Below are 26,174 nucleotides of genomic sequence, written 5' to 3'. Positions count from 1 at the left end.
CAAACCGGTAAAAGCAGAAGCATGTAGCTTACTCAAAAAAACTGTACGAATATCAACAGTACGTAATCACATTTACAGTAGTAGTCATCCAAGAAGTAAGTCAAGAAAGAGAAAAAACCTATTCAGTAAAAAGGCCACTGAACAACTGAGAACCTCATAACATCTAATTTGCTATTAAAATTATGAAATAAGGACAAAATGGGAAATATTCCGGTAGTTTATATAAATAATCAAAAATAAATGAATGTTATTGATAATATATCCAAGTAGAAGAAACACTTATTCAAACTCATAAAACTCCTGTAACTGTGACTTCATCAAATATAACTAAAGCTTGTGACCAAAATATTAAAAAATTCATTATGAAGAAATAACGGCGTCTTTGTGTGGTGCACTTTTGTTTAAAATAAGCTTGTTCATTATTTAGTTACGTTAATCAGTAAATGTTTGACTCAAGTACTAGAAGTACTGCTTATTAAAACGAAAAATGAAAGTTTGCTTTAGTCCAAAAGTTGTTAAAAAAAAATTAAATGTAACTAGTTACTACCTACCTCTGAAACTAAGATAAAAAAAAAAAAAAAAAACTTTTTAAAATGGAAAAAAATGTATATTTTGAAGACTGAAATCAAATGTTAAGAAATTTCCAAAACTTTACCAAATCAACTTTCTTTAAATGACAGATTAATGAAACTAATCCTTGGATCAGGTAATGTGAAGCTGTTAGTCCCTCCAGTGTCAGTAAACTGTGCATCACTGACCTCCAAAGGCAGCAGATGGAAACTAAGCTTAAAAAAGGTGATTTTAACATTTGTAGTTAAAGCTAACTTATATTTGCTCTGTCATTGAAAAAAATAGTGGATAACTAATACAATTATTTTCTCAAAAACTTCAGGAAATATAATTAGTTATGACCCAGCTTTAGTAAGGGTGATGAAAAAGTCAATGTGAGTAAAAACACAAATTTTAATGAAACTTGAAACTGAAGAGCCAGAGGGAAGAACATTAAAGACTCTTCTCCACATGGCATCTATTACAGCAACCTAAGAGGGACAAAATAACTGTTATCCCTGGTTCAAAGGGTCGACTTCAAAGCAGGACTTCACATCTGCTCTGATTAGACTGTCCAATTTAAAATCACTGCCCAACTTCAAATTGATGCAGGTTGCTTTAAAATGTCTCCAGTGATGGACCCACAGGTATCTACTGATCCAAACACACTTAGCTGCTTTTAGAATTTAGCTTTATTTCATTCAAAACGTCAGAATAAAATGAGGCAAATCTCTGAAAGTCTGCCCCAACAGGAAGCCCAGTGCTTCCTTTATGTCTTTGCAGGAAATGCTTTTCTCTGGCTGAAATATAATCAAGTTTAATAACAGAAGAGAAGCTCTACAAATAAAAGATGATTTAGAGCAGTGATTCCCAACTGGGGATATGCGGACCTCTAGTGGTCTGCGAGAGCATTGCAAGGGGTACATGAAAAATATTTCTTAGGTAGTAAAATAAAATAGGATAGGATCTGTTGAACTGTAAAATAACAAAAAAATAAAACAAGTTCTTCAACCAAACAGTAAGGTTTTATTATATGTTTGAATTCACCTTCAGCTCTGACAAACATCAAAGCCAAGCAGAGGAACAGACTGGATGTAGAGAAATAGTCTTTCTTAGCCTGGTTTCTGCTGTTTTTCCAGACTGAGCTATCAGAGCTCATCAAAGCAGCTCGTTTAAACTTTGAATGTTGAACTCAAAGTAAAAATAAATGGAGTCAGTCTAACTATAATTTCTGTCTTACATATTGTTTCCAGTTTATCAAGTTTAAATGTAAGTATAGGGGAGTTACTCAGAGGAGCTCCACTTTTAAAAAGGCAGATTTATAATATTTTATTTTGTATTTATTTTTGATGCCTTACTTACTTCCAGGTAACATGTTTGAGATGTTAAAGACCCTGATCACCCAATAACAGCAGCTCTTGTTCACCAAAACATTTCTTTATTCTTTATAACAGAAAACATGTTAACTATTTACAGATTTATAACAGAAGAAGACATCCCATAATGTCTTCACGCGTAAATGCCTCTTCCTTTCAGATGAGGAAGACGATGTCATCGGCCACCATGACCTGGTTATCGTCCTGCATTCGGGCCAGGGCGCCGCGCACCTCGGCCTCAGAGAACCGACTCTCCCGCTCCTTGTTGACTTCGTCCATCAGCTTCGTCATCTTCACCGACTGGGCGTGCGCCGACTGGAAGACGGCGAACAGGGACGACTTGAACTCCTTCAGCCTGGAGGACGGGATCAGAACCGCAGGTTTGGGTTTAAGCTTCACCTCATGAGCTCAAAATAAATTCTAAAATGTTCTGCAGGGTCTTACCTCTCAACCGAAAGCTCGGCGGCATCAGCCTGCGCTGTCGCCTCCATAGGCTCCTCCTCCTGCCGGGCCCTGGCTGGTTTCGAGGTGCCGGACTGAACTGCAAAATAAACCTCAGAGTGAGACCTCTCACAGATTGTCTCTTCTTTAGTCCCCAGAGGAAAGCAAAGCTTAAATCCTTTAATCTGGGTTTAATGTCTTTACAGAAGCAGACTTACTATCAGGGACATCCTGCTCTTCGCTGAAGTCATATGGGCTGCGAGGTTCGCTGCCCTGAGAGGCATGCCGCCCCCTGCAGGACAGAAGGACATATTTCATCTATCTGATCCCATTTTGGTGACATTTTTCATTTTATGGCACCAGAATAAAGGGGTTTGAACCAATGTCTAAAAAGGTTGATGCTTTGCATCATTTATTTTCTGTAGAACACTTGATGACGTCCATTACCTCTTGCGGGTTCTCTGTGGGCGCTGGCTGGCAGGCGCCTCCTGCTCGTCCTCCTCCTCTGAATCGGAGTCGCGCTCCTGCCTCGTGCGCTTCTTCTCCTTCTCCAGGACCTAAACGGTACAAGGAGAAAAATAAATAAAACAATGTAGCAGAACTGCTTTTTTGACCCGTTTACACCGCTTTTAAAGATGGCGGACCTTTTTGAAGTAGGCGAACTGGACCAGCTCCACGGCGACCTCCGTGTCCTCCAGCTCCACGGCCTTGCTCATGCGGGCCTTGGCGTGCGCCGTGGAGAGGCGGATCAGCGTCTCCAGAGTACGGGCCGTCACTGGAGAGGTCTGGAGGGGAAGGGGGGTTAGCTCTGAGGGGGATTTATGTTTTGTTTTTAAAGGAGGCGGATGGGATCTGCTCACCCTGGCGATGTCGGCCGCCACCTGCTCCTGGCTCCTCAGCCTGGAGTACTCCTCTGCGATGTGATTGGCTGCTTCCTCTGTCAGCACGGGGGTGATCATCTTAGCGATGTGGATGTACTTCCTCATGAACTCCTTACTTAAAATCTTGTCCCTGGAACAGAAGGAATTCCTCATATACTCTTTGCACACTTTATTAACTTTGGTTTGGTTTCATTGGTTTCCCTGCTTACTTCTTCTTCCTGCTCCCGTGCAGCAGGTTGTTGTGTTTCTCATAAATCTGCAGCTCTTCATGATCCTCCGCTGCGGCGTCCGGGTCCTCTGTGGCCAGCACGTCCACCGACCCGCCCAGAGGCATGGCTGGAGGACAGACAGAGGGATGCATCAGAACGTGCGTCGTGCTCCGTGAGGTCCCCTTACAGGCCGCCATCAGTACCTGCTCCGTCCTGCTCGCGGGGGTCCCTGTAGCGATGCATCCGCAGCACGTGGTCGGAGATCTCCCGGTCGTGTTCGGGGTCCATCTGGTCCAGCATGATGAAGAGCAGGTCGAATCGGGACAGCAGAGAGTCCTGCAGGCCGATGTTCTCCATGGGGGTTTTGTACTGGTCGTACTGTGGAAGAGACAGAGCGCAGTGAGCGGCGAGTTTCAAAGCAGGACGCCCTGCAGCGCAGCTTGTCTCTAACTCACCCTTCCGTAAACCGGGTTGGCCGCCGCCAGTACGGAGCAGCGGGCATTGAGGCGGGCGTGGATCCCCGCCTTGGCGATGGTGACGCGGCCCTGCTCCATTACCTCGTGGATGGCTGTGCGGTCCATGTCAGACATCTTGTCAAACTCATCAATGCACACAACGCCGCGGTCGGCAAGCACCATGGCGCCGGCCTCTAGGCGGCGCTCTCCTAAAGAAAGAAAACAGCCAATTCACAACACATACATCTCAAGGCACTTTACAGTTCACCAGATCATCTAGTCAAATTGATTTAAAGTTTTCTACCTAAGCATGCTTGTAGCGACAGTGGAGAGGAAAAACTCCCTTTAACAATTTATTTATTGCCTGATTCAAACAGGGATATGAGACGGAGAGGAAAGAAAAATGAGGGAAACGTACCGGTCTCCTGGTCTGTGGTGACGGCAGCGGTCAGACCCACGCCAGAGGAGCCGCGGCCAGTGGTGGGGATGGCCCTGGGCGCCGTGTGGAGCACGTAACGCAGCAGCTGGGACTTAGCCACCGAAGGGTCGCCTGAGGGAGAGCAAACAGGGTGAGGAGAAAGGAAATCAATAAAGATGCTGGAAATTTGCCTCCATTGTTAATTTAAAGCTGAACAAAAAATAAAAACTTTACAATAAATGTATATTTTACTGCTAAGAAAATACTTTATATTAGTCGTAAAGCAGAACTCTGAACAGGAAGTGAATGAACTCTCAGGCTGCAGTACCGATGAGCAGGACGTTGATGTCTCCTCTGATGCGGGTGCCGTTCTCCAGGACCTTCTCCACTCCGCCCAGCAGCATGCAGAGGATGGCCTTCTTGATGTATTCATGGCCGTGGATGCTGGGAGCCAGCGAGCGGGCCAGCTGGTCAAACACTTTCTAAGGAGGGAAAGAGGTGGATCAGCCTCTTGGCACAAGATCTCTGCCCTTTAAACCAGCAGCTGACCGGGTTCAGACTTACTACAGAGTGAATCCGACTGAAGTTCCTGATTTTAGCCACATCGTCTGCAGAGAAGGTGCGAGACACTTCTTTGCTCATTTGCTTCACATGGCACGCTATCATGATGGTCCTGTAGGGGGCAGCAGTAAGAGCAACATTTAGCCACCAATTAAATCTATCTTTCTGATAATGAGATATTTCTGTATAATTACACATTTTTAAAGTTCCTACAACCAGTTTTCTACCCCTAATGACGCATCCACTGCTCAATAACCTGCTGTGGAAAGTCCTGTGCTCTGGTGCCCTCTAGTGGACAGTCTTAGTAGAACAGATGTACAGTGCCAGTTAAAAGCAGAGCTTTGATGGAGCATAAAGCTGTTTTTTTCAATAGTTCTCAGACTTGTTCATACAGCAGTTCTAAATATATCAAGTAAAAAATCATGAAAAATTTATAAGCATAACAGCAGGGTTTTAGTAAAAAAAAAAAAAAAAAAAAATCTGTGAGAAATGTTACTATATCTTATACAACTATAATATGGTTCAATAAATCTTATTTACTACACTACATAATGATATACTGTATAACTACAATTTAGTCATTGTGGGACAAAGATTTCCTATTCACTTCTATATTTAGATTAAAATATGTCAGTTATGTGGAAAACATCCAACATGTGTATTCATGAAAGGTATCCAAATATTCAGCTCAACATTTTGTACACTGAAGCTATTCTGGAGGATTTCTTAAAAGATCCGACCTCTCCACTTAGAAAAAAAATAAAAATGTGTGCACGCAAGAGCCCAATTCTCCTTGTGCACGAGTGCAATGCTTTTCGAGGAGACCTCTCCTCGAAAAGCATTGGTATCTTCCTCCTTTTAGGCCTTTCTTTTCTTCTCATACACTTTGTGGACATTTTTTTTCCTTACAACCCTCGGCCATTTTCAAAGAACCGCAGTGGGAAGTTGAGCTTCAATTACTGTCTGAAACTGTAGCTTACTACAGATATACGCTTGAAAGTGTGCATGTGGAGAAATAGATAGCTAACAGGACGACCTTATGTAACGTTTCACCAGAATGATTGAAAATTAGAAGGACCACTTAAAGGAGAAGTTCGGTTTTTTACACTTTAAGCCCATTTTCTGTAGTGTCCAGGATGAAATCGAATGATCGACACCAAAATTTTGACAATTGCTCCTGTCTCTGCTTTTTGGCTCATTTAGAATCACCCCCTGGCTGCTTTAGAATGGCTTCCATAGAGCATGTCCGATAATGTCCTTAAAACAACCTTAAACGTTTTTTTTCAAAATATGCTACTCACCGGGTCGTCAGCGCTGTTCAATGACGTTCCAAAAAAAGTTTTGTAAAGAAAAAAACGTTCCTGTCTTGTTTTATTTAGCATTTTGTAAATCCCATTGAGTTCTGTTGGAATAGTCAATATTCCGCTGCCACCGGAAATGGGGCCTGTTTACACAGTTGTAGTCTTTTCGCTTCACTCTGTGTACTCCGACGTCGAGAATCAAGAATCCACCTTTCGTATTCCATTTTCAGAGTTTTTTAAAAGTGTTTAACAGAGACGTTAGCACCTCGACGTCGGAGTACACAGAGGGCCGGATCTATCAAAGGTTTGCGTGTATTAAAACGTGAGCTATTTCACTGCGCACGCTAAAAAATGTACAAACTGATCTATCAACAGCGTGCTAAAAGGATTTGGTCTTTAAAACGTGCTAAATAGCGCCTCTTATCCATTTAGTACTTTTTCTGCTATGAATATGCAATATGGGGCGTTTACACGCTAAAGTGCGTCTTGTGGGAGGAGAACATGTAAATATATTAATTTAGCACTCGCAAAGTGATTTATCAAACCTGAACGCAATTTTGCTAACGGTATCTGACTCTATATTTAACACGTTTCAAAAGAAGGTGCAAATGGTCTGTATGCGTAATTGCGCACACATGGCAGCGGTTATTGTCGCAAGAAGGAGACATGGAAATGAAGCAAGGAGACGCAGAGAACGCATTTTTTCACTCCGTGTGAATATTTTTGCAATGTACGAGGAAACGATCATCAAAACATATAGTTTATCCAGCATTGCCATTTTGGAGCTGTTGGGGGAACTCCGAATGGATTTGGAGCCAGCCACAAGGAGGACCCACGCAATACCAGATATCACGAAACTCCTTGCAACATTGCACTTTTTTGCATCTGGGTCATTCCAGCGTACGGTTGCAGCGAGAGCTGGGATCTCCCAATCTCGTTTTTTCAGAAGTGCTGTCCGACGGGGTCGGGGTTCTCCCCCTGCACCTGTGGAGCAACATGCTAATGCTGCGGGGATCTCATCCACAGTCACAGGCCAATACAAAACACCTGTTTTTTTTTTGTTTTTTTTTACTGCAGCACATACCACCTTAGGGAATAAAGGTTGCCAATTTATATATATATATATATATATATATATATATATATTTACTTATTTATTTTTTTTGTTGGGGGTCACTGTAAGATTTAAATTTCTTAATGCACTAGTTTGTACAGACTACAAACTACTTTGCCGCAAACCACAAAACGCGCAAAACCATCATTTAAATAGGGCGTCTCCAACAGTTTTGCACCTTCCACCAGTTACGCAATCGCTCTTGTTAAATCACCCGCAAACCATGGTTCAGCCCCTCGCGCAAAATTCCAGTTTGCGAGCGCAAATTACTGCACGCAAAATTGGATCTTGATAAATCCGGCCCAGAGTGAAGCGAAAAGACTACAACTGTGTAAACAGGCCCCATTTCCGTTTCCGGTGGCAGCGGAATATTGACTATTCCTACAGAACTCAATGGGATTTACAAAATGCTAAATAAAACACTACAGGAACGTTTTTTCTTTACAAAACTTTTTTTGGAACGTCATTGAACAGCGCTGACGACCCGGTGAGTAGCATATTTTAAAAAAAGAACGTTTAAGGTTGTTTTAAGGACATTATCGGACATGCTCTATGGAAGCCATTCTAAAGCAGCCAGGGGGGGATTCTGCATGAGCCAAAAAGCAGAGACAGGAGCAATTGACAAAATTTTGGTGTCGATCATTCGATTTCATCCTGGACACTACAGAAAATGGGCTTAGTGTAAAAAACCGAACTTCTCCTTTAAGATGATCCACCCAGAAATTAAAGATCGTCCTCTGTACCTTTGAGGTTAAATGGGCTGAGCCGTTACTGAAAGCTGAATCCTACCTGAAGGTGCCGGAGGTAAACCCTCCCTTCTTCCCAGGCAGGCAGCGGTACGTCCCAACCACCTGAACTCTGTCTCCAGGTTTGACCACGTCCACCAGATCGTTATCCAGGATGATGTCCACAGAGCGGGGCAGCTGGCCAGCAGGGGCCTTCTCTGGCATCTCCTGCACCGTGATGGTCTGGTGGTCCTTGTAGATGGACAGACCGAACTCTGTCTCCAGAGGGTTGTTCTCCTCGTCCTGTCGGGATATATTGATGATGAAGCTCTGGTTTTCCTAACGTTACTCTAGAAGGACAGCTAAACCCAGAGTGCGTACCTTAGTGGGATAAATGGCGCTAGAGGGGAAGGCGTCCAGGGAGGTCATGTCTGTGTACTTCCTCTCCATCGTCTTCTTGGTGGCGGGACAGTAGTGAACGCTGCGCACTACTTTGGGACGGACCAGGGAACCTAAGCGTCGAAGCAGAGAGTGAATAAAGCAAGCAGCGTACACAGATCTACCCCTGAACACAAGTACAAGCCGTAGAAACTCACACTTTGTGATGATGCCCTCCACGCACACCATGCTGCCCAGCAGGCGGGAGGTCAGGGTCCGAGGGGAGACGTGCTTAGAGCCGAAGCTGCCCTCCAGGCCGATGAAGAACTCCTCATGCTGCTTGGCGTAGGTACCGTCCACCGAGGCCACCAGGTCCTTCAGCGCCCGCTGGAACGCCAGCAGCTCCTCGAACGCATTGTTCATCAGTCTGTGGAACAGGAAGCACCATTAGGCAACGACGCTTTTCACACCCAATAAACTCTCACATTGAAACCAATGTTTGAGTTTATCTTGAGAAATATTAGATTCCAGTTTTCTGATTAATGTTGTTGTTGTTTCCAGGCAATTGACTGAATACAGTGCAGGACACCTGTAGCACATTACAGTGACACTAGGGTTAACCATCAAAAGACACAACTAGGAATCAAGATGGGGACTTGTTCCTTTTTCTTAATCCTAGGATTATCACAGCAGTGTTACAAATAGCGATGCCAAATACTAGTAATGAGTCCAGCAACACTGATGTATCGGTGCATGAGTCCAGCCCATAGAGCAAAACTCTGTATCGGTGAGCGAGTTGTTTCAAAAAAGTTATGTGACGATCAATGATTTTAAAATGTGTATAAAAACATCTCTCAACATTATGCATCTGTAATAAAAAAAAATGTCTTGGCTTTTGCAGTTTATCATTAAAATCAAGAATTTTTGAGCAGCCTAAAAGGAATAGGAGGGTTTTGGCCGTTGCCGTATGCCCTAAATGTTCACATAATGATATACATTAACATTATTTATTGGCTGCATATAAAAATATTAAAAATATTTTTACATACTTTATATTTAACCATAGTTATAAAATAATACAATATAACCTACAATAACTAGTATATCATTGCAATAGGTCATCAAATCAATTCAGTTTAGTTCAAATAAGCTGCCTGTAGTGTATTTAAATGTCCAGCAGGTGTCAGTATTCTGCGAGACAGTATCAATACAGTTTGGCAATGAAATACTTTGAGATGCCTCATTAAACCATCACTACCACATACTTAAAGATCTTACCCATAAAGTGATTGAAACGAATGACAATTTAATCGCTGGATTTTAAAACATAAGAAATTAAATGAGATTAAATGAAGTTTAAAGGGTGGAAAGCACTTTTAAAGCTGAAAACAGCTGAAAGGCAGTAATTTTATAAAACATATTGATCTGATCTGGTTTATTACTTCCTCCTAATGACACATTAAGTAGATGTAAATGGCTCAGAGTGTTTCAGACCCGTTTCCATCTAGTTTCATGTGACTCCATGTTTCTGTGTCTTACTTTGCAGCCCGGGCCTCGTTGCGCCTTCTCAGGTCGTTGATGTTCACGATGAGTCGAGCTTTATTCTCACCGATCATATCCCGGACTTTGCTTTGGTAAATTCCCTGGTCTTGCTGCGATTTGAACAGAAACACAGGCGCTACACGTGAGGATGTGTTTTTTCCTTCATGCAATGGTGTCTTTGTTCTGCTCACATCATTTTTCTTTGGAAATATCTAGTAATTTTAAGCCACACTTACATCGTCGTCCAGAAAGTCCAGGTAGTCTCTCTGAGCCTCCCTCATTTCCCGGTCATCTACGACGTCGGTGGCCATTTTCCTCTGATAAATGAATTTCTTCTCAAACAGCTTAAGGAGAGCTTTGCCTGCTGCTGGATCGCCTCACCACAGACTGAGCGAGTTTCGCGCCACTGCGTAGAGCGAGCGAGTAAAGCGTGACACGCGATTGGCTAAAAGGCAACCTTCTATTTAGCATCGTTGGCGGGTAGATGTCAGGCTAGCCAATAGAATGCCACGGGTGGTGGATGACTCCGCCCACTAGAAGAATTGCCGCGAAAACTAGCAGGAAGAGGCGGGGCATTTTTCTACATGTTGCGTTTAATGGTGGTTGACGAGAAGTTTTGGTGCATGTCACCATAGATATCCATAAATCTATGCATGTCACCATCACCATAGACGCCTCATTGGACGCTGTTACTAGCGAGGCCGACGTGCCTAGAGGGCGGCCATCTTGGATCGGACCACAGTTCAGGCAGCAGCTTTCAGAATGAATAGGAGGCGCCTTAGATCTCATTTAAATCACATTAAAGACGAGTCAGAGATATTACAATAATCTCTTGTCACAACCCCTTATAACACCAGAATAAATTTCAAAATTACCTTTTAGTTAGATTACACACATTTATTCAGATGAAAAAATATTTAAACTGAACTGAAATTGGATGAGATATATGCAAAGTTATATACTTTATTATATTAATATGATAGACACAAAGTTTTATATAAATATAAGATCATGTTTTACAAATATATATTTATATAGTATATTATTCCTATTATTTAGTATTTTAAATAATTGCTCGATAAGTAGACAAAACATTTATTTTATATCCATTTTTCATGCATATGTGAACATTTGTTTTTTACCAATTAATGTGGGTCATAAATAAAAATCTACTTGAGTACAGTAACGAAATACTTTGTTACTGTACTCAAGTAGATTTTTCTGATATTTTTACTTTACTACTTATTTTTATGGCGACTTTTTACTTCTACTCCTTACATTTTTACACAAATATCTGTACTTTCTACTCCTTACATTTTAAAAAATTGGCTCGTTACTTTAGTTTTGAATCATTTCAATGGAGTTACCGTTATTTTTTTTCACGTCATCAAAACCAAATTCAATCTAATTGGATGGGAATCTACGTTGCATTTGACGCACCACTACAAGATGAATCGACAGATTCGACGGTATTCATTCGCTGCAAATCATTGCAGCTTGGTGGCGGTGGCGTTAGCATAGTAGCATGGCCGACGAGGTGATTGAAAATGAACACAACGGAGATCTAGTCCTATTGGCAGACATCCATTTAAAATGTAGGCAACGGCATGAAAAAAGTGGTTTCTACTTTTACTTTTATACTTTAAGTAAATTTACAAGCCTGTACTTTGTTACTTTTACTTGAGTAAAGAAGTTTAATCAGTACTTCCACTTTTACCAGAGTATTTTTTAACACAAGTATCTATACTTTTACTCAAGTACGGAAAGTGAGTACTTTTGCCATCTCTGTATGTATATATATATATATATATATACACACACACATACATACACACACATATTGTCTGTGTACTTGTCCTGTTAGAGCTCCGTGTGGCATTTGATACAGTTGATCATATTCTTTTAGAGAATTGAATATTTTGTATAAATTAAATAAACAGCACTAGAATGATTGAAATATCTGATTGATTTCAGTTTGTTCACGTTAATGATAAATCTTCATCCTTCAAGCAATGGTTAGAATTATTAGACAGCATGGGATTAATTTCCACTGTTATGCTGATGATACTCAGCTATATCTGTCTATCAATCCAGAGGAAGCTAACCCTAAACAACGTAAGTTAACGTATCCAAAATACAACTTGTGAAACGTATATCACAGTCAACAAACAATACAGCGCCCCAGTCTTTACCAGTGACACTCCAACAGGTAATATGCCCACTAACAAAGCTCTTGTTCACCCACCTCTTGTTTACCCATTCCTCTACAAACATACAACTATAAACAAAACCATAACAGCTATAAAGCCAGACAAACGAACACCAAAGTACATTTTCATTTATGGCTTCTGCAGTTGGCCTCGTCCTCTTTAAAAAAATACAAAATTCCACAACACATGCAAAGAAAATACAAACTTCCTGTTTATATGAAATGCTTTGATTAATTAAAGCAATTCATTTTACATAAAGGAAACAACATTTTGCATATAAAATGTTTGTTTTATTCACATCACTCATACAAACCTGTAGAGCTTGCGATATCTAGTAGACGGTAATTCGAGGTCCAAATGAAATGACTTACACCAACAGTGGAACAAAAAAGGTGGAAGAATAAATCAACCAATTTTTAATACTGATTAATGCACAAATAAATAAGTCCTTTACCATTTATCTGTTGTAGATAATAAATAATAAAGCAGCCACTGTATTCTATCTTTGGGTAAATCATCTACAGTGCTTCAACCTCAGTAACAATCAGGTGTTCATTAAAGCATTAGAACAATAAAGATCATTGTTTCTAGATGAGAACAGAAATAAATATTTCACAATATAAACCTGAAATAAAATGAGCAACAGATCAACGTCCTTATTACTAAAATACATTCATTCAGTAAAATCTTACATTTGTTTGTATTGTTTTTTCTTTCTTTCTTTTCCTTCTGAACCAAACGATCCACATTATCATCAGAACCATCAGAGCTGCTGCTATCAGTGGGATGTAGAGGAAGATCGTTCCTCGTCTCTCTGCTTCTGGAGTCAAAGTTGGTCTCTGAGTTTGGATCTGATCAGCAGCTGCTGGAGAGAAATCAGAAATATTTATTCATACTTGTTCACGTTCAAAGCAGGAGGCTTCTTCTAGAAGATGATGATGTTTGTTCATCAACGAAAAATGGATTTAGAGGATTTATTCTCACCAGAGACGTTGAGGAGACATTTTTCATAGCCTGAGCCTCCATCAGTCTCCACCTCACAGACATACAGACCAGAGTCTTCAGTCCTCAGTCTGGACACATGGAGTCTGATTCGTCCTTCTCTGAGGACGTCTTTGTCACTCTGGACTCGTCCTGAGAACTGTTCATCCTGAGACTCTGGCACCTCAACACCATCATGGACACGAAAGACGACTGAATGTCTATTAGAAGTAAAGAAGCTGCAGAGAACAAACAGCTGACTCCAGGATCCATGAGGTCTGGTGGTGAAGGTCCACTCCAGAGTGATGTTGTGCTTCTCCACTGAGAACTGGAACATGGGAGCCTTTAAAGTCCATCTCTAGAGGTTTCTGTCTCATGATGGTCTCTGTGCTGTCAGAGCTCTGCTTGATTCTCTTCTAGTCAAACCGCTGGATCAAATGCAGCAGGAGGATTGAAGTGTTAGCTTCACTGACAGACTTTTCACTGATTACTGATGGATTTAGAACAAAGAGAATATGGAAACTGACCACAGAGACATGAGCTGAGGATGATGATGATAATGATGATGAGCAGCGGGATCCAGCAGATCATCTTCATCCTGCTGGAGGAGGCAGAGGAGAAGAGTCAGCAACACATCAGCTCCACCATCACTCAGAGACAACAAGGAACATCTGAACTCCTAGAGCCAAAAGGTTTCCATCACTGCCAGCTGATCAATCAGAATTACACAACTTTTTATTTCTTTATCCAGCAGATGGCAGCAGACTGACTTTAGAAGAACAGAAGCTCAACAAGATCAACACAATTTTTTTTATTGATTTACTAAAAATAATATTTACTTTGTCACATTATATCAGAAATAATAACCCAGCTAGACTGAGTTTCTGTGTGAATGATAAACAGATCTGGATCAAATATTTGTTTCTGACAGAGTGAGGAAATGAACATGGAGACGTTACTTCAGAGACTTTCGGTTCAGGGACATGTGGTGTCAAATGTGATGCTCTCAGACTTTCTCCTGTGTCAGCTTATAACCACGCCCCCATCAATGCTGAGGGAACGCGACTTCTTTGCCAAAACAGACACATTTTCCTTCTATCTTCTCCTCTTGTAGCTCCTACTACTGCGGTGAATGAACTTGGTAAAGTATGGCAGGCCATTTTGACATTTATTAAAAGCACTCCTCTTTTGTTCCATTTGTTGATCTCTAAAATAAGGTTCTTCCTGGTCAAATCTACATTCCTTCTAGTCAGAACTGTACATAAAGATATCCTAAAATACATTTTTGCATTTTATAATTATATTTCAGGATGCAACAAATATTGTACTAGAATAAACTTCCAGATATGTGAAAATCTTTATAAATGTACAGTAGACCTTTTGAAATTTATTAGCTTGACTGAATATATTTCAGATGTTTCAAATGCATTTTTCTTCCTATCTAATATAAAGATTTAAGATATCTGAAATGTAATTCTTAACAGTACAAATGACACATTTCCCATTCATGTGTATTGGGCTATTGCTTCCAGATATCTAAAATAACATTCTTCCTATCTAAACATTTATTCTAAAGAGGATTAATTCTAATTTCAGATCTCCATAATAGAGTTAATGCTAGTCAAAATTACTATTACTAAATTACTATTTCAGTAAATATCAAAAATGAACATTCTAGATATCCAGAAATGCAATTACTGACATATATATTTCTGCTAGTGAAAATATAAACACAGATATCAACAGCGGCTACATCGTGTACAAACTTCCTGTTTTCAAAATAAAACTGTAGGCCTAGATTCTGAAGCCATGAAGCTATCAAACTAGAATATTGATATTTATCATATTTACAAAAAATTATAAATATTTAGAGATTTCATATTAAAACTAAATGGTGTATCTAATGAAACCAGTCCAATACCACGATTTCTTATAGATTTTGAGTCAATTGATCACAAAACCTATTCTGCTAATATCTACACAGAAATATAGCATAGACAAAAATGCTTTTATAACTTACTGAACAACCACTTCCTGGTTGTTTGCAAACTCCTGCTGTTGGCGTCTGCAGGCGAGGAGGGAAGAAATCCATCTCTGAACAGTAAAGAAAAACTGAGAGACAACAACAAATAAAAATGGTTTCATTGAGTAACCAGCTATGAAGTCGCAGTTACATGTTGGTGTTTTATTGTGTTTAAAAGGTTAACCTGTGGTTTCATTGACGTCTTTAAGAAAGCTGCTGAGTTGGATTTTAAAGTCATTCTGGTTAAACAGTCCCACTCTCTGGGTTCTGTGTTAATTATCCTTTTCTTTAGGGGGAGACATTATTGGGCGACATATTTTCTGAAGGTCTGAGCTCATTTCATCCCTTTGGGTTACCTGTCTAACGATACAGCTACATTAATTATGTTTTTGGTTCATTTATTTATAGAATATGATTTAAAATTATAACTATTAATGTTGTCTAGCAGGAAAAAAATACATATAAATACAATTTCATAGATTTCAAACCTGTGAACATCAAACTATATCACTGAAACATTCGTCATCATAATTTCACAATAAACTATTAATTAAAATAGATGAAGAAAAAAATCAAAAGAAACAAAGAGATGAATAGAAATAGTAATGCATTCTACACTTAAGACAACTAAATACAAAATATTTAAACTAGGAATCAACCCATTAACAACTTTCATGTAATGATCATTTAATACTTTTAAACATGAATTTTATTAGCTACCAAGAATTTCTAAATTTAGTTTGACGTCAGGATATCTTACGTATTACTTATAGCACACCTGCAGAAAATCGGTCTCCGCCAGTCACGTGACATTTGTTGCTAAGACGCCATTTTTGGTGGAAAAGGCGTAGTGTAAACAACCGCAGCATAGCTAAACGAAGGACTAAAGGATTGAGTTTGTTTCTCTGACTACAGGTGCTGGTCATAAAATTAGAATATCATGAAAAAGTAGATTGATTTCAGTAATTCCATTTAAAAAGTGAAACTTGTATATTATATTCATACATTACATACAAACTCATATATTTCAGATGTTTATTTTGTTTAATTTTGATGATTACAAATGACAACAAATGAAAATCTCAAATTCATCATATCAGAAAATTAGAATATTACTGAAGACCAATAAAAACAAAGGATTTATAGAAATGTTGGCCAACTGAAAAGTATGAACATGAAAAGTATGAGCATGTACAGCACTCAGTATTTAGTTGGGCCTCCTTTGGCCTGTATTACTGCAGCAATGCGGCGTGGCATGGAGTCGATCAGTCTGTGGCACTGCTCAGGTGTTATGATAGCCCAGGTTGCTCTAATAGTGGCTTTTAGCTCTTCTGAATTGTTGGGTCTGGTGTATTGCATCTTCTTCTTCACAATACCCCATAGATTTTCTATGGGGTTAAGGTCAGGAGAGTTTGCTGGCCAATTAAGAACAGGGATACCATGGTCCTTCAACCAGGTACTGGTAGCTTTGGCACTGTGTGCAGGTGCCAAGTCCTGTTGGAAAATGAAATCTGCATCTCCAAAAAGTTGGTCAGCTGCAGGAAGCATGAAGTGCTCTAAAACTTCCTGGTATGTGGCTGCGTTGACCCTGGACCTCAGAAAACACAATGGACCAACACCAGCAGATGACATGGCACCCCAAACCATCACTGACTGTGGAAACTTTACACTGGACTTCAAGCAACGTGGATGAAGTGCCTCTCTTCTTTTCCTCCAGACTCTGGGACCTTGATTTCCAAAGGAAATGCAAAATTTACTTTCATCAGAGAACATGACTTTGGACCACTCACCAGCAGTCCAGTCCTGTTTCTCTTTAGCCCAGGCAAGACGCTTCTGACGCTGTCTGTGGTTCAAGAGTGGCTTGACACAAGGAATGCGACAGCAGAAACCCATGTCTTTCATACGTCTGTGTGTGGTGGTTCTTGAAGCACTCACTCCAGCTGCAGTCCACTCTTTGTGAATCTCCCCCACATTTTTGAATGGGTTTTGTTTCACAATCCTCTCCAGGGTGCGGTTATCTCTCTTGCTTGTACACTTTTTTCGACCACATCTTTTCCTTCCCTTCGCCTCTCTATTAATGTGCTTGGACACTGAGCTCTGTGAACAGCCAGCCTCTTTAGCGATGACCTTTTGTGTCTTGCCCTCCTTGTGCAAGGTGTCGATGGTCGTCTTTTGGACAACTGTCAAGTCAGCAGTCTTCCCCATGATTGTGTAGCCTATAGAACTAGACTGAAAGACCATTTAAAGGCTTTTGCAGGTGATTTGAGTTAATTAGCTGATTAGAGTGTGGCACCAGGGGCCATCAATTTTGAACCTTTTCACAATATTCTAATTTTCTGATATGATGAATTTGAGATTTTCATTTGTTGTCATTTGTAATCATCAAAATTAAACAAAATAAACATCTGAAATATATGAGTTTGTATGTAATGTATGAATATAATATACAAGTTTCACTTTTTAAATGGAATTACTGAAATCAATCTACTTTTTCATGATATTCTAATTTTATGACCAGCACCTGTATATGGAAAAAAGTAAGCAGAATGCAAAATTACCGTACCGGTGTCGTGCCAAGGTAGTTATCCCTGCGAAAATTTGTATCCCCTCGTCGGGAGCGCGTACGGAGTAGGAAGAACAACCCGAGTTAACTCCGCCTAAATTCCAACGTGCAGAACTTAAAATTTGAAAAGTTTTACATGTATGAAAGTTGAGCTTTACTGTTTTATTCTTTACTTCACGTGTTGTAGCAGAATATCGCCAGTGATATTGATTTAAAACTGATTATAAAACACAAACGTTTGCTTGAAAGCTGGTCGCTGACAGCAGTGTCTACTCCTCCCTCTGAAAGCAAACAGATCCCTGTTCATTAAAAAAATCTCTCATTGTTTCACAGTGTCCAAATGTTCTCATCCCATTGAAAACTGTTGTAAACCATATACTTGTAATAAAAATGAAATAGAAAATGGAGTGCACGTGTAATCATTAAAGACTATATGCAGAAGGAAAATAATTTTTTCCTGGTTGAAATTTAGTACTTAAATCTATATTTGTGTTTATAGTAACGTACAATTTATCTATGTTGTACTATTCTTAATAAACAGTTTGTCTTCTAACATCAGCCGTTTTATTTCATCCCATTTTGCCAGAAATGGCAATATGGGATGAAATAAAACCTGCTGTAATCTGTTCCCCCTGTCTAAATCAGGCAAAAAGGGTCCCAGCTTTTTCATTTTTGGCTTATAAGCATCTTTTATGATGACAATTTATTCCTGAAACTTTGGATGTGATGGACCTTTATTTCTTAAAGTTATAAGGGGGGAACAAATTATAGCAGGCCACCTGCTATAATCTGTTCCCCCCTGTCTAAATCAGGTAAAAAAGGTCTCAGCTTTTTCATTTTTTGCATCATAAAAGATGCTTATAAGCCAAAAATGAAAAAGCTGGGGCCTTTTTTGCCTGATTTAGACAGGGGGGAACAGATTATAGCAGGTGGCCTGCTATAATTTGTTCCCCCCTTGTAACTTTAAGAAATAAAGGTCCATCACATCCAAAGTTTCGGGAATAAATTGTCATCATAAAAGATGTTTAAAAGCCAAAAATGAAAAAGCTGGGGCCTTTTTTGCCTGATTTAGACAGGGGGAACAGATTACAGCAGGTTTTATTTCATCCCATATTGCCAGTTCTGGCAAAATGGGATGAAATAAAATGGCTGATGTTAGAAGGCAAACTGTTTATTAAGGATAGTACAACATAGATAAATTGTACGTTACTATAAACACAGATATAGATTTAAGTACTAAATTTCAACCAGGAAAAAATTATTTTCCTTCTGCATATAGTCTTTAATGATTACACGTGCACTCCATTTTCTATTTCATTTTTATTACAAGTATATGGTTTACAACAGTTTTCAATGGGATGAGAACATTTGGACACTGTGAAACAATGAGAGATTTTTTAATGAACGTGTGGAAAAGAACAAGGATCTGTTTGCTTTCAGAGGGATGAGTAGACACTGCTGTCAGCGACCAGCTTTCAAGCAAACGTTTGTGTTTTATTATCAGTTTTAGATCAATATCACTGGCGATATTCTGCTATAACATGTGAAGTAAAGAATAAAACAGTAAAGCTCAACTTTCAGACACGTAAAACCTTTCAAGTTTCAAGTTCTGCACGTTGGAATTGAAGCTGAGTTAACTCGGGTTGATCTTCCTACTCCGTGCGCGGCTCCCGACGAGGGGATACAAATTTTCGCAGGGATAACTGCCTTGGCACGACACCGGGACTGGCAGCCTCTCACACAAAACGATCGTGTCATTTCTGGTAAATAATTGTGCCGAAAGAACAGCCGCGTGTGGGTTATCTCGACTTTCCACCTATTAAGGTGGTTTTCCAACGATGCACCGCGCCCGAGGTAAACATTGACGTCACCTGGCACAGACCGATAATACTATATATGCAGCTCTATAGCAAGTCATACTATGTCACTATTTTATCATTAAACATTATTGGGGAGTGCACCGTTCCTGGAAGTACTGCAATAACAGGTCGATGCGTGGAGTGGACGGAGCAAGCCCCTATTCCATCTCCCTGTTCCAAAAATCAATTTAATATATGGTCCCCGGGTAGGGGACGTATCAGATATTAAACTGATAAGAACAGATACTACACTTGATCTTAGCCAAAAGGCCGAGAAGCGATAACCTGAAATGGGGCTGAGGAGACCATGTCATTCTGCTACACCTCATTTTAACTCACGGTTAACAATCTTTAGCCTTTAGACGCTCAGCTACGATAGAAAATACTGATTACAGAGCAATAAACTTGTTTTACAACGAAAATTCCAAAGATAAAGGAGTAAAACCAAGAACTAAAAACAAGCCGGTCTGTTTATTTCCGGTCACGCGATGCGCTCTCCTCCAATAGGACTTTAAAAGGATTAAACACACTAAAGGAGCTTTCCTAATATTTATGTTTAGATGTCAACGTAACGGCTAGACCTTAGTGAACGAACCTTTGCATTTTCATTCGATTATATTTAATAGAAATGTACGATTGGAATCCACAACGGAGTTGGTACAACTGCAGCCTACAGCGGCCTCTGGTGGAGAACAAGGGACACTGCGAGCGTCTAAGTTTCACACAATCAGCATCGAAATTTACAAGTTAATTTACAAGGCGGTAATCTCTGCGGGGTTATTTGTTCTTAGTAGACTGCTAACAAGATAAAGAATTAATAGAAATATGGTTAGAATCATTTAAAGTTGTTCTGTAGAAACCGAAGTTCAGCACACTACCCCACAGCGAGAGACTGCAAGCTCAATTCGTGGCAGTGGCTGCGTTGCAGCAGTTCCGGTAACAGTTCTGCCACCGGAACTGCTGCAACGCAGCCACTGCCACGAATTGAGCTCGGCCTGCTGGAGAGCGGCCCATAGCTACCAACTACTGCAACCTTCCCACGCCCCGACCAGAGACAGGTTTCTAAACTGGCTATTCTCCCAACAGTTAACCTAAATTAGTCCAAAACATGAACAAAACAAGCAGTGTTAAATAAAAACATTAACCCATTTAAACTGAAAATCTAAAAATACAGAGAATATGATAACGTTATATATTGGTGAGTTAGCTTAACTGACAGTTAAAGTTATCTTTTAATTCTAGCTATTAATATGGTCAAAGGTGTAACAACTATAGTTAAATCAACCTTGATTACAAAGATAAGATAAATATCAAATAAAACTCACAACTTCGTCGAGTTATCCTCCTCCAGCATGGCTCGTTTAAAACTTGGTGAGCTAACGGCTCTCCTTTCCTCCTGCGTGTCCTCAGACACTTGACCTTCTTCTTTTTGTGCTGAAGAAGAGTCAGTCATTCCGTAAAAGTTCAAAAAAATTCCAGCACTGGACTTGGTTTCCAAGATTTGAAGATGTGTCGCTACCTCTCCAGAAAGCTTTCTCAATTCAAATGTCTGGATCCGCAGTGAGTTTGAGGCTTCTTTTTTGTCTTGTCTTGTTGCGTTTAATGGCGGTTGGCAAACAACTTTTTGGTGCATTACCGCCACCTACTGGTGAGGAGTGAGGATCGGAGCGGCCCTATTCATAAAAATATTTTTATTTATCTATATATCCCTATCCATAACATTACTTATATATATTATTACTATAAATATACTAAATCATCCTGATAATTCCAGTTAATATTAAATATTAAAATAAATATTGATAACATTTTTTGACCTTTTCTGCAGAACATCTATGGAATGTAATTTTCTTTCTCCTTATTTAGGTCTCTAACCAAATTCTTTCGTTCTTCTTCATACTTCTTACAATACATCACTACATGTTCTGCTGTTTCGTCCACAAAATCCACATTTTCCTGACATGTTTCCCTATTTTGAATAATGTATTATTTAATTCTTTATGCCCAAACATAAGTCTTGAAATAACTGTTTCCTCTCTTCTGCTTCCTCCTGCTCTCCTCATTTCTCCTATAAAACCATCTTCCTCTCCTCTCTTCTTCCCATTGTTTTTGCCACCTTACCTTCATCCTTTGTTTAATGATACTTAAGTTAATCATCATATCAATGGTTTTATTTTGTGATACTTCCTTAGCAATCTTGTCTACAATTTCATTTCCTTTAATCTCTTTATGTGCTGGCACCCAAATAAATATAACACTAATTCCCATCATTTGAACTTGATATAAAACTTGCTGTATTTCAAAATGTCTGATTTACTTTAAGAACAATGATTTGTATACTAATTAAAGCTGCTGTACTCGGATCTTAATGGTCTTACTTCCTCTATCCATTGTAATGCTAATAATATTGTTAATAATTCTCCTGTATAAACTAATAATTTATTATTTATTCTCCTATTTACTTTGATATTGAAATCTGGAACATAAAATGCAATATATTGCCTATTACTCACACTTTTAGATGCATCTGTATATATTTTAATATAACCATAATAACTATTAACATATTCCTGTATCAGTTTATGATAAATATTGCCTTCCTTTTTCTTTTCTAACCATGTCAAATCCACTGTAGACTAAGATTATGATGAAAACAACATCCTGCCCAGATTTCAACTTGGTGTCGAGGAAATTCTGTAGATTAATTTGTCATATTTTTTAGAGGGAAAGCCGGTTGAACATGGAAGCAGTGTTCTAGCAGTCGCATCACATTGGAACAGAGTCCATCCTCACGTGTTTGTAGGTATGTTGGTTGTTGTTTGACTAGAGAAGCATCACATGCAGACAGACTCTGAGGACACTTTGCTTTCATTGATGAAGGAGCTGAAGAAGAGGATGGAGCACACAGACCGACAAGGAGGAGAGACATGGCTCCTCTATTTCTCCTTCCAACGTTCTGGAGTAAAAAAACATTGACGACCCCACAGCTAAACCATCAGTCTGCTACACCCAGTAGAAGAAGGTAATGAACCTTTATTGCTTCCAGATTTTCATCAGTATTGGTGAAGATAGTAAAAGCAGATCCAGAACAAACAGATACAAACGCTACAACCATCCCATCAAGGTGGTCTAACCTTTAATCTTCATCTTTCCATCATGAATGGATGTTCACCTCTATTTGTATCTCTGTAACCAAACCTTTACCAGAACCAGAAGTTCTGACTTTTCCATTAGACCACAGATAAACAGTTAAGAAGCAGCTTCTGATCCAGTATGGGAGAATTTGCCCCTGGTTGATCTCTGAAGGGTTTTTAGAACTTATTAAAGCAACAAATGCAGCATTTTCAGGCATTTCCTCCAAGCATCCATTGTTTACAGTTATCACTTCTATTAACTTTAGCTTCTCCCTGTGTGTTTCCCTTTTCTATTGGTTAAAGTTTTACCTCTCCCAGTGTTTATGTGTTTAAATGTCCCAGACTAGCGTGTTGTTCACTAACTCCTGTTCTTCTTTTCCAGATGAGGTCATCTGCTCCTTGGACCGGCGCCTCTGTGTCTGTTGGACGTCTTCTGTCCTGATAAAGACCCGCTCAGCTGCAGTAGATGGGCACTGACATGGAGCTGCTGGAGGTTCCTTCCTGTTTGAAGCTAGTTTTCCTCTCTACTGTCACCACTTCATTGCTCAGGAGGGACTGCTGCAAAATTAACGACTGGATGTGATTGGCTGAGCTTCCTTGGATTGAAGACGTTTCTCTGAATGCCATGATAAACTCAATTTATCTTCACCATGTTGTAAATAGGATCTAATTGGATGTTTGTGTTTACAGTAGATGTGATTCTGTGTTTGTGTTGACTTCTGTTACATGTTCCCGTATTAAAATCGTCACGTTCATTGCCTTTAGATGACATTTGCTGGGACTTGTTTCTATTTTAAGACTGATTTATATTAAATCCCCTCACTGGGTCTGGTTCTGTTGAAGTATGCTTCCTGTCGTTCTATCTTCACCTGTTATTTCTCACTATAATAAAGGTTTGATTGCAGTAATGTGAACAGGATCTGTTTGTATTTTCTGGTAAAGTATCTTGAAATAAGTTTTTGTAAATTGGTTCTTTATAAATAAACCAAACTGAAGTCAACTGGAGCAAGAGTCCTAATATTACTATAGTCCAGCGCTTTGGCAGATTGGTGGTTATTATTGTTTCTCTGTTGGGGGGTCTGATCTGACAGCTCATGTTAACAGAATAATTGTTCTTGTCACCTTGCAGTGTCAAAACAAATTAGCTCTAAAAAAGGACAGTGAGACGTTCCTCCTGCAGTTCTTCTCATTTTATTGACCTTATAGACAATCTGGGAGTTTAACAGCAGAGCAGAAGGGACACATCAACACTGAGGCACACAAAGAACAACAAACAAATATGGGAGAATAAATAAAGATGAATGTTAAAATAAAACAGTAAAAAATATAATCAACTAGGAAGATGGCAAGAATTAAATGTTTAGTGAACCCAAAGGCAAACGGCTTTGGTTAATTTGAATAAAACTTGGTTCCAAGGTGCTTTTTTCTTCTTTTAATTAAACATTTATATCTCTACCATACTTGGTCCCTCGGGGTTGCATTGCTTGCTGCTTTTAACAGAAACCAAGTAGTTAATGTTTCCGGCTCTATATTCTATCAGAGGAAATGAGGGAAATGGATTTAAATGGATTAATGATCCTAAACACATTTAAACTGGTTTTAGAAAAGATAAAGCAGCTTTAAATGAACATCTAGAACCTCGGCCTTTGTCATGTCTGGATGACCATGTTTAAGGCTACGTTCTCACTGCAGGCATTAATGCGCTGTTCGATTTTTTTTTTTTTTTTTTTTAGGAAATCTGATTGTTTCACGTGGTTGATCACATTTCCAAATATGTAATCTCCTTTGTGAACTGAATTAATTCAACTTAAGGAGCGTGTTCTGTGTTTACGGAAGTAAACATGGAAGGTAGTGCTGGAGCGCATTTGCAATCTTTCATTTCTTTCCCAGCCTCAGCCAGTGCAGTAACAACACAATCTTTTCAAGATGGTTGAAAATAAAGAATGCTCTCCGCATTATCGTCCGCCATGGTTGTTTTTCCTGCTGCTGCTACGTAGCAAGATGCAGAATAGTGACTTTAGTCGAGTATTAATGGCATACAGATCAGTTGAATGGGTAAGATTTGACTAAGTATCAATACTTTTACTCAAGTACTCCTGTTGAGTATTACATCCAACACTGCATGTATGTAATGACAACTTTGCTTACCAACTTCAAACTCTTGAAGTTAGTAGGAAGAAGAGTACAGCATCAAAAGGCGGGATTTCCTGAAAATTAGTCATTCACAGCCGGGTTGCTTTGTCCGGTGGGTAACGCCTTCAAAGCAACAAGAGTTGACCCGAGCAGATACATACATCAACAGTTATTTAATAGGATGTTTTCAAAATATGGTTATTAACAACTGGTTAAAAAAAAAGGTTAACCTGGTCAAATATAACCTCAGCAAAAAGCTTATCAGGGTGAACTGTTTAATGGGTGAAATAGGGCTTAGGGAAATAAATAAAATCAATGGGTGTCAACGGAAAAAGCTGCTGTTTGGTGATGAGTTTGAAACAATGGAGAAATAAAAACAAACAAGTCATGTGTTTCAATGCTGACGTACGGAAGCTGAGAGCGGTCATACCCAACTTTTTTTTTGTCCTTTCTCGAGATAACGAGAAAACATTTTTTTTATTTCTTCTCTTTAACGAGACTATTAACCTGCATGAGTAATAAATGAGGCGGGCCAACAGCCCTGGATTCCCAGTCCATCCATGCCTGCTGTGCCAGTGGTTATGCAGTCGTGGTACCATGTGTGCGCAAATATTTTTTTTTCCTATTTCCTTTCACTCCTTGTCAGGTCGTGGTGGATGATTGGATTGCATGGAATGCAGTAGAAACAAATATGACTGTTTTTCAATGAAAATCTTTCATCTGGACTTATTTTGGGGGTTAATGCATCTTATACCTGTTACAGGTGTAACACCGGGGCTGTTCAGAAAACATCCGGCGCTCAGCCAGTGGAGGCATAGGTCTAATTGCTAATGAATCAGAAGTGGAAGCAAATCATCAAACCATCAACGTCGTCTCTTTACCTAAAAGTTAAACACAGGATTATTTACAGAATTACACATAGGCTGCTATGACTTATAAATCCTCTCCTGCTGTTGTGGTGTTGAATAATGCAACCAGTTTTAACACACACCAATCATCTAGGCTTTGGTTATCTTTATATAATGAGAAAATTAACTTGTTTTCTCGAGAAAACCACTGTGAAAAAGATAATATCATTATCGTCATCTTTACTGTAACATTACCTCTGTCTTTGTTACGGAACGTTTATACAATATAATGAGAATAAATCTATTTTTTCAAGTGACAGCAATACGCTGCAGGTAAAAGACGTCAGGCTTGTTTTTTTTTTTTATTAAGGTATAGGTACTGGCGGGGCGCCCCCTGGTGGTTTGCGCCCTTAGCATTTGCCTATATAGCCTAAGCCACATGCCGGCCCTGTTTACCCTCATTTGCCAGTTGG

At 39.5% G+C, this 26,174-nt stretch overlaps 1 protein-coding gene, 1 long non-coding RNA gene and 1 other non-coding gene across 3 annotated transcripts; 1 reads left to right on the top strand and 2 right to left on the bottom strand.

Annotated features, from left to right (window-relative positions):
- Window positions 1-1,970: 1,970 nt before the first annotated feature.
- Window positions 1,971-10,349, bottom strand: mcm3 (minichromosome maintenance complex component 3). The gene is made up of 17 exons (XM_038308583.1): window positions 10,187-10,349; window positions 9,948-10,060; window positions 8,627-8,835; window positions 8,412-8,542; window positions 8,095-8,333; window positions 4,894-5,002; window positions 4,658-4,811; window positions 4,330-4,461; window positions 3,912-4,120; window positions 3,660-3,834; window positions 3,457-3,583; window positions 3,227-3,377; window positions 3,011-3,151; window positions 2,814-2,923; window positions 2,585-2,658; window positions 2,370-2,466; window positions 1,971-2,280 (listed from the first exon to the last, which is right to left on the bottom strand). The coding sequence occupies exons 1-17, from the start codon at window positions 10,259-10,261 to the stop codon at window positions 2,082-2,084; spliced, it is 2,445 nt and encodes an 814-aa protein (XP_038164511.1). The 5' UTR covers window positions 10,262-10,349; the 3' UTR covers window positions 1,971-2,081.
- A 9,328-nt stretch (window positions 10,350-19,677) lies between these two features.
- LOC119798918 lies at window positions 19,678-19,868 on the bottom strand. The gene has a single exon (XR_005282783.1). It is a non-coding gene; the product is annotated as a U2 spliceosomal RNA (small nuclear RNA).
- A 696-nt stretch (window positions 19,869-20,564) lies between these two features.
- On the top strand, window positions 20,565-23,720 carry LOC119798910. The gene is made up of 4 exons (XR_005282779.1): window positions 20,565-20,644; window positions 22,311-22,389; window positions 22,467-22,608; window positions 23,103-23,720. It is a non-coding gene; the product is annotated as an uncharacterized LOC119798910 (long non-coding RNA).
- Window positions 23,721-26,174: the final 2,454 nt, after the last annotated feature.

The sequence above is a fragment of the Cyprinodon tularosa genome, unplaced genomic scaffold, assembly GCF_016077235.1.
Source record: "Cyprinodon tularosa strain WSP-4 unplaced genomic scaffold, ASM1607723v1 ctg64, whole genome shotgun sequence".
NCBI lineage: Eukaryota > Metazoa > Chordata > Actinopteri > Cyprinodontiformes > Cyprinodontidae > Cyprinodon > Cyprinodon tularosa.
The sequence above is the reverse complement of the archived record's forward strand: the minus strand, read 5'-3'. Positions and strand labels throughout refer to the sequence as shown.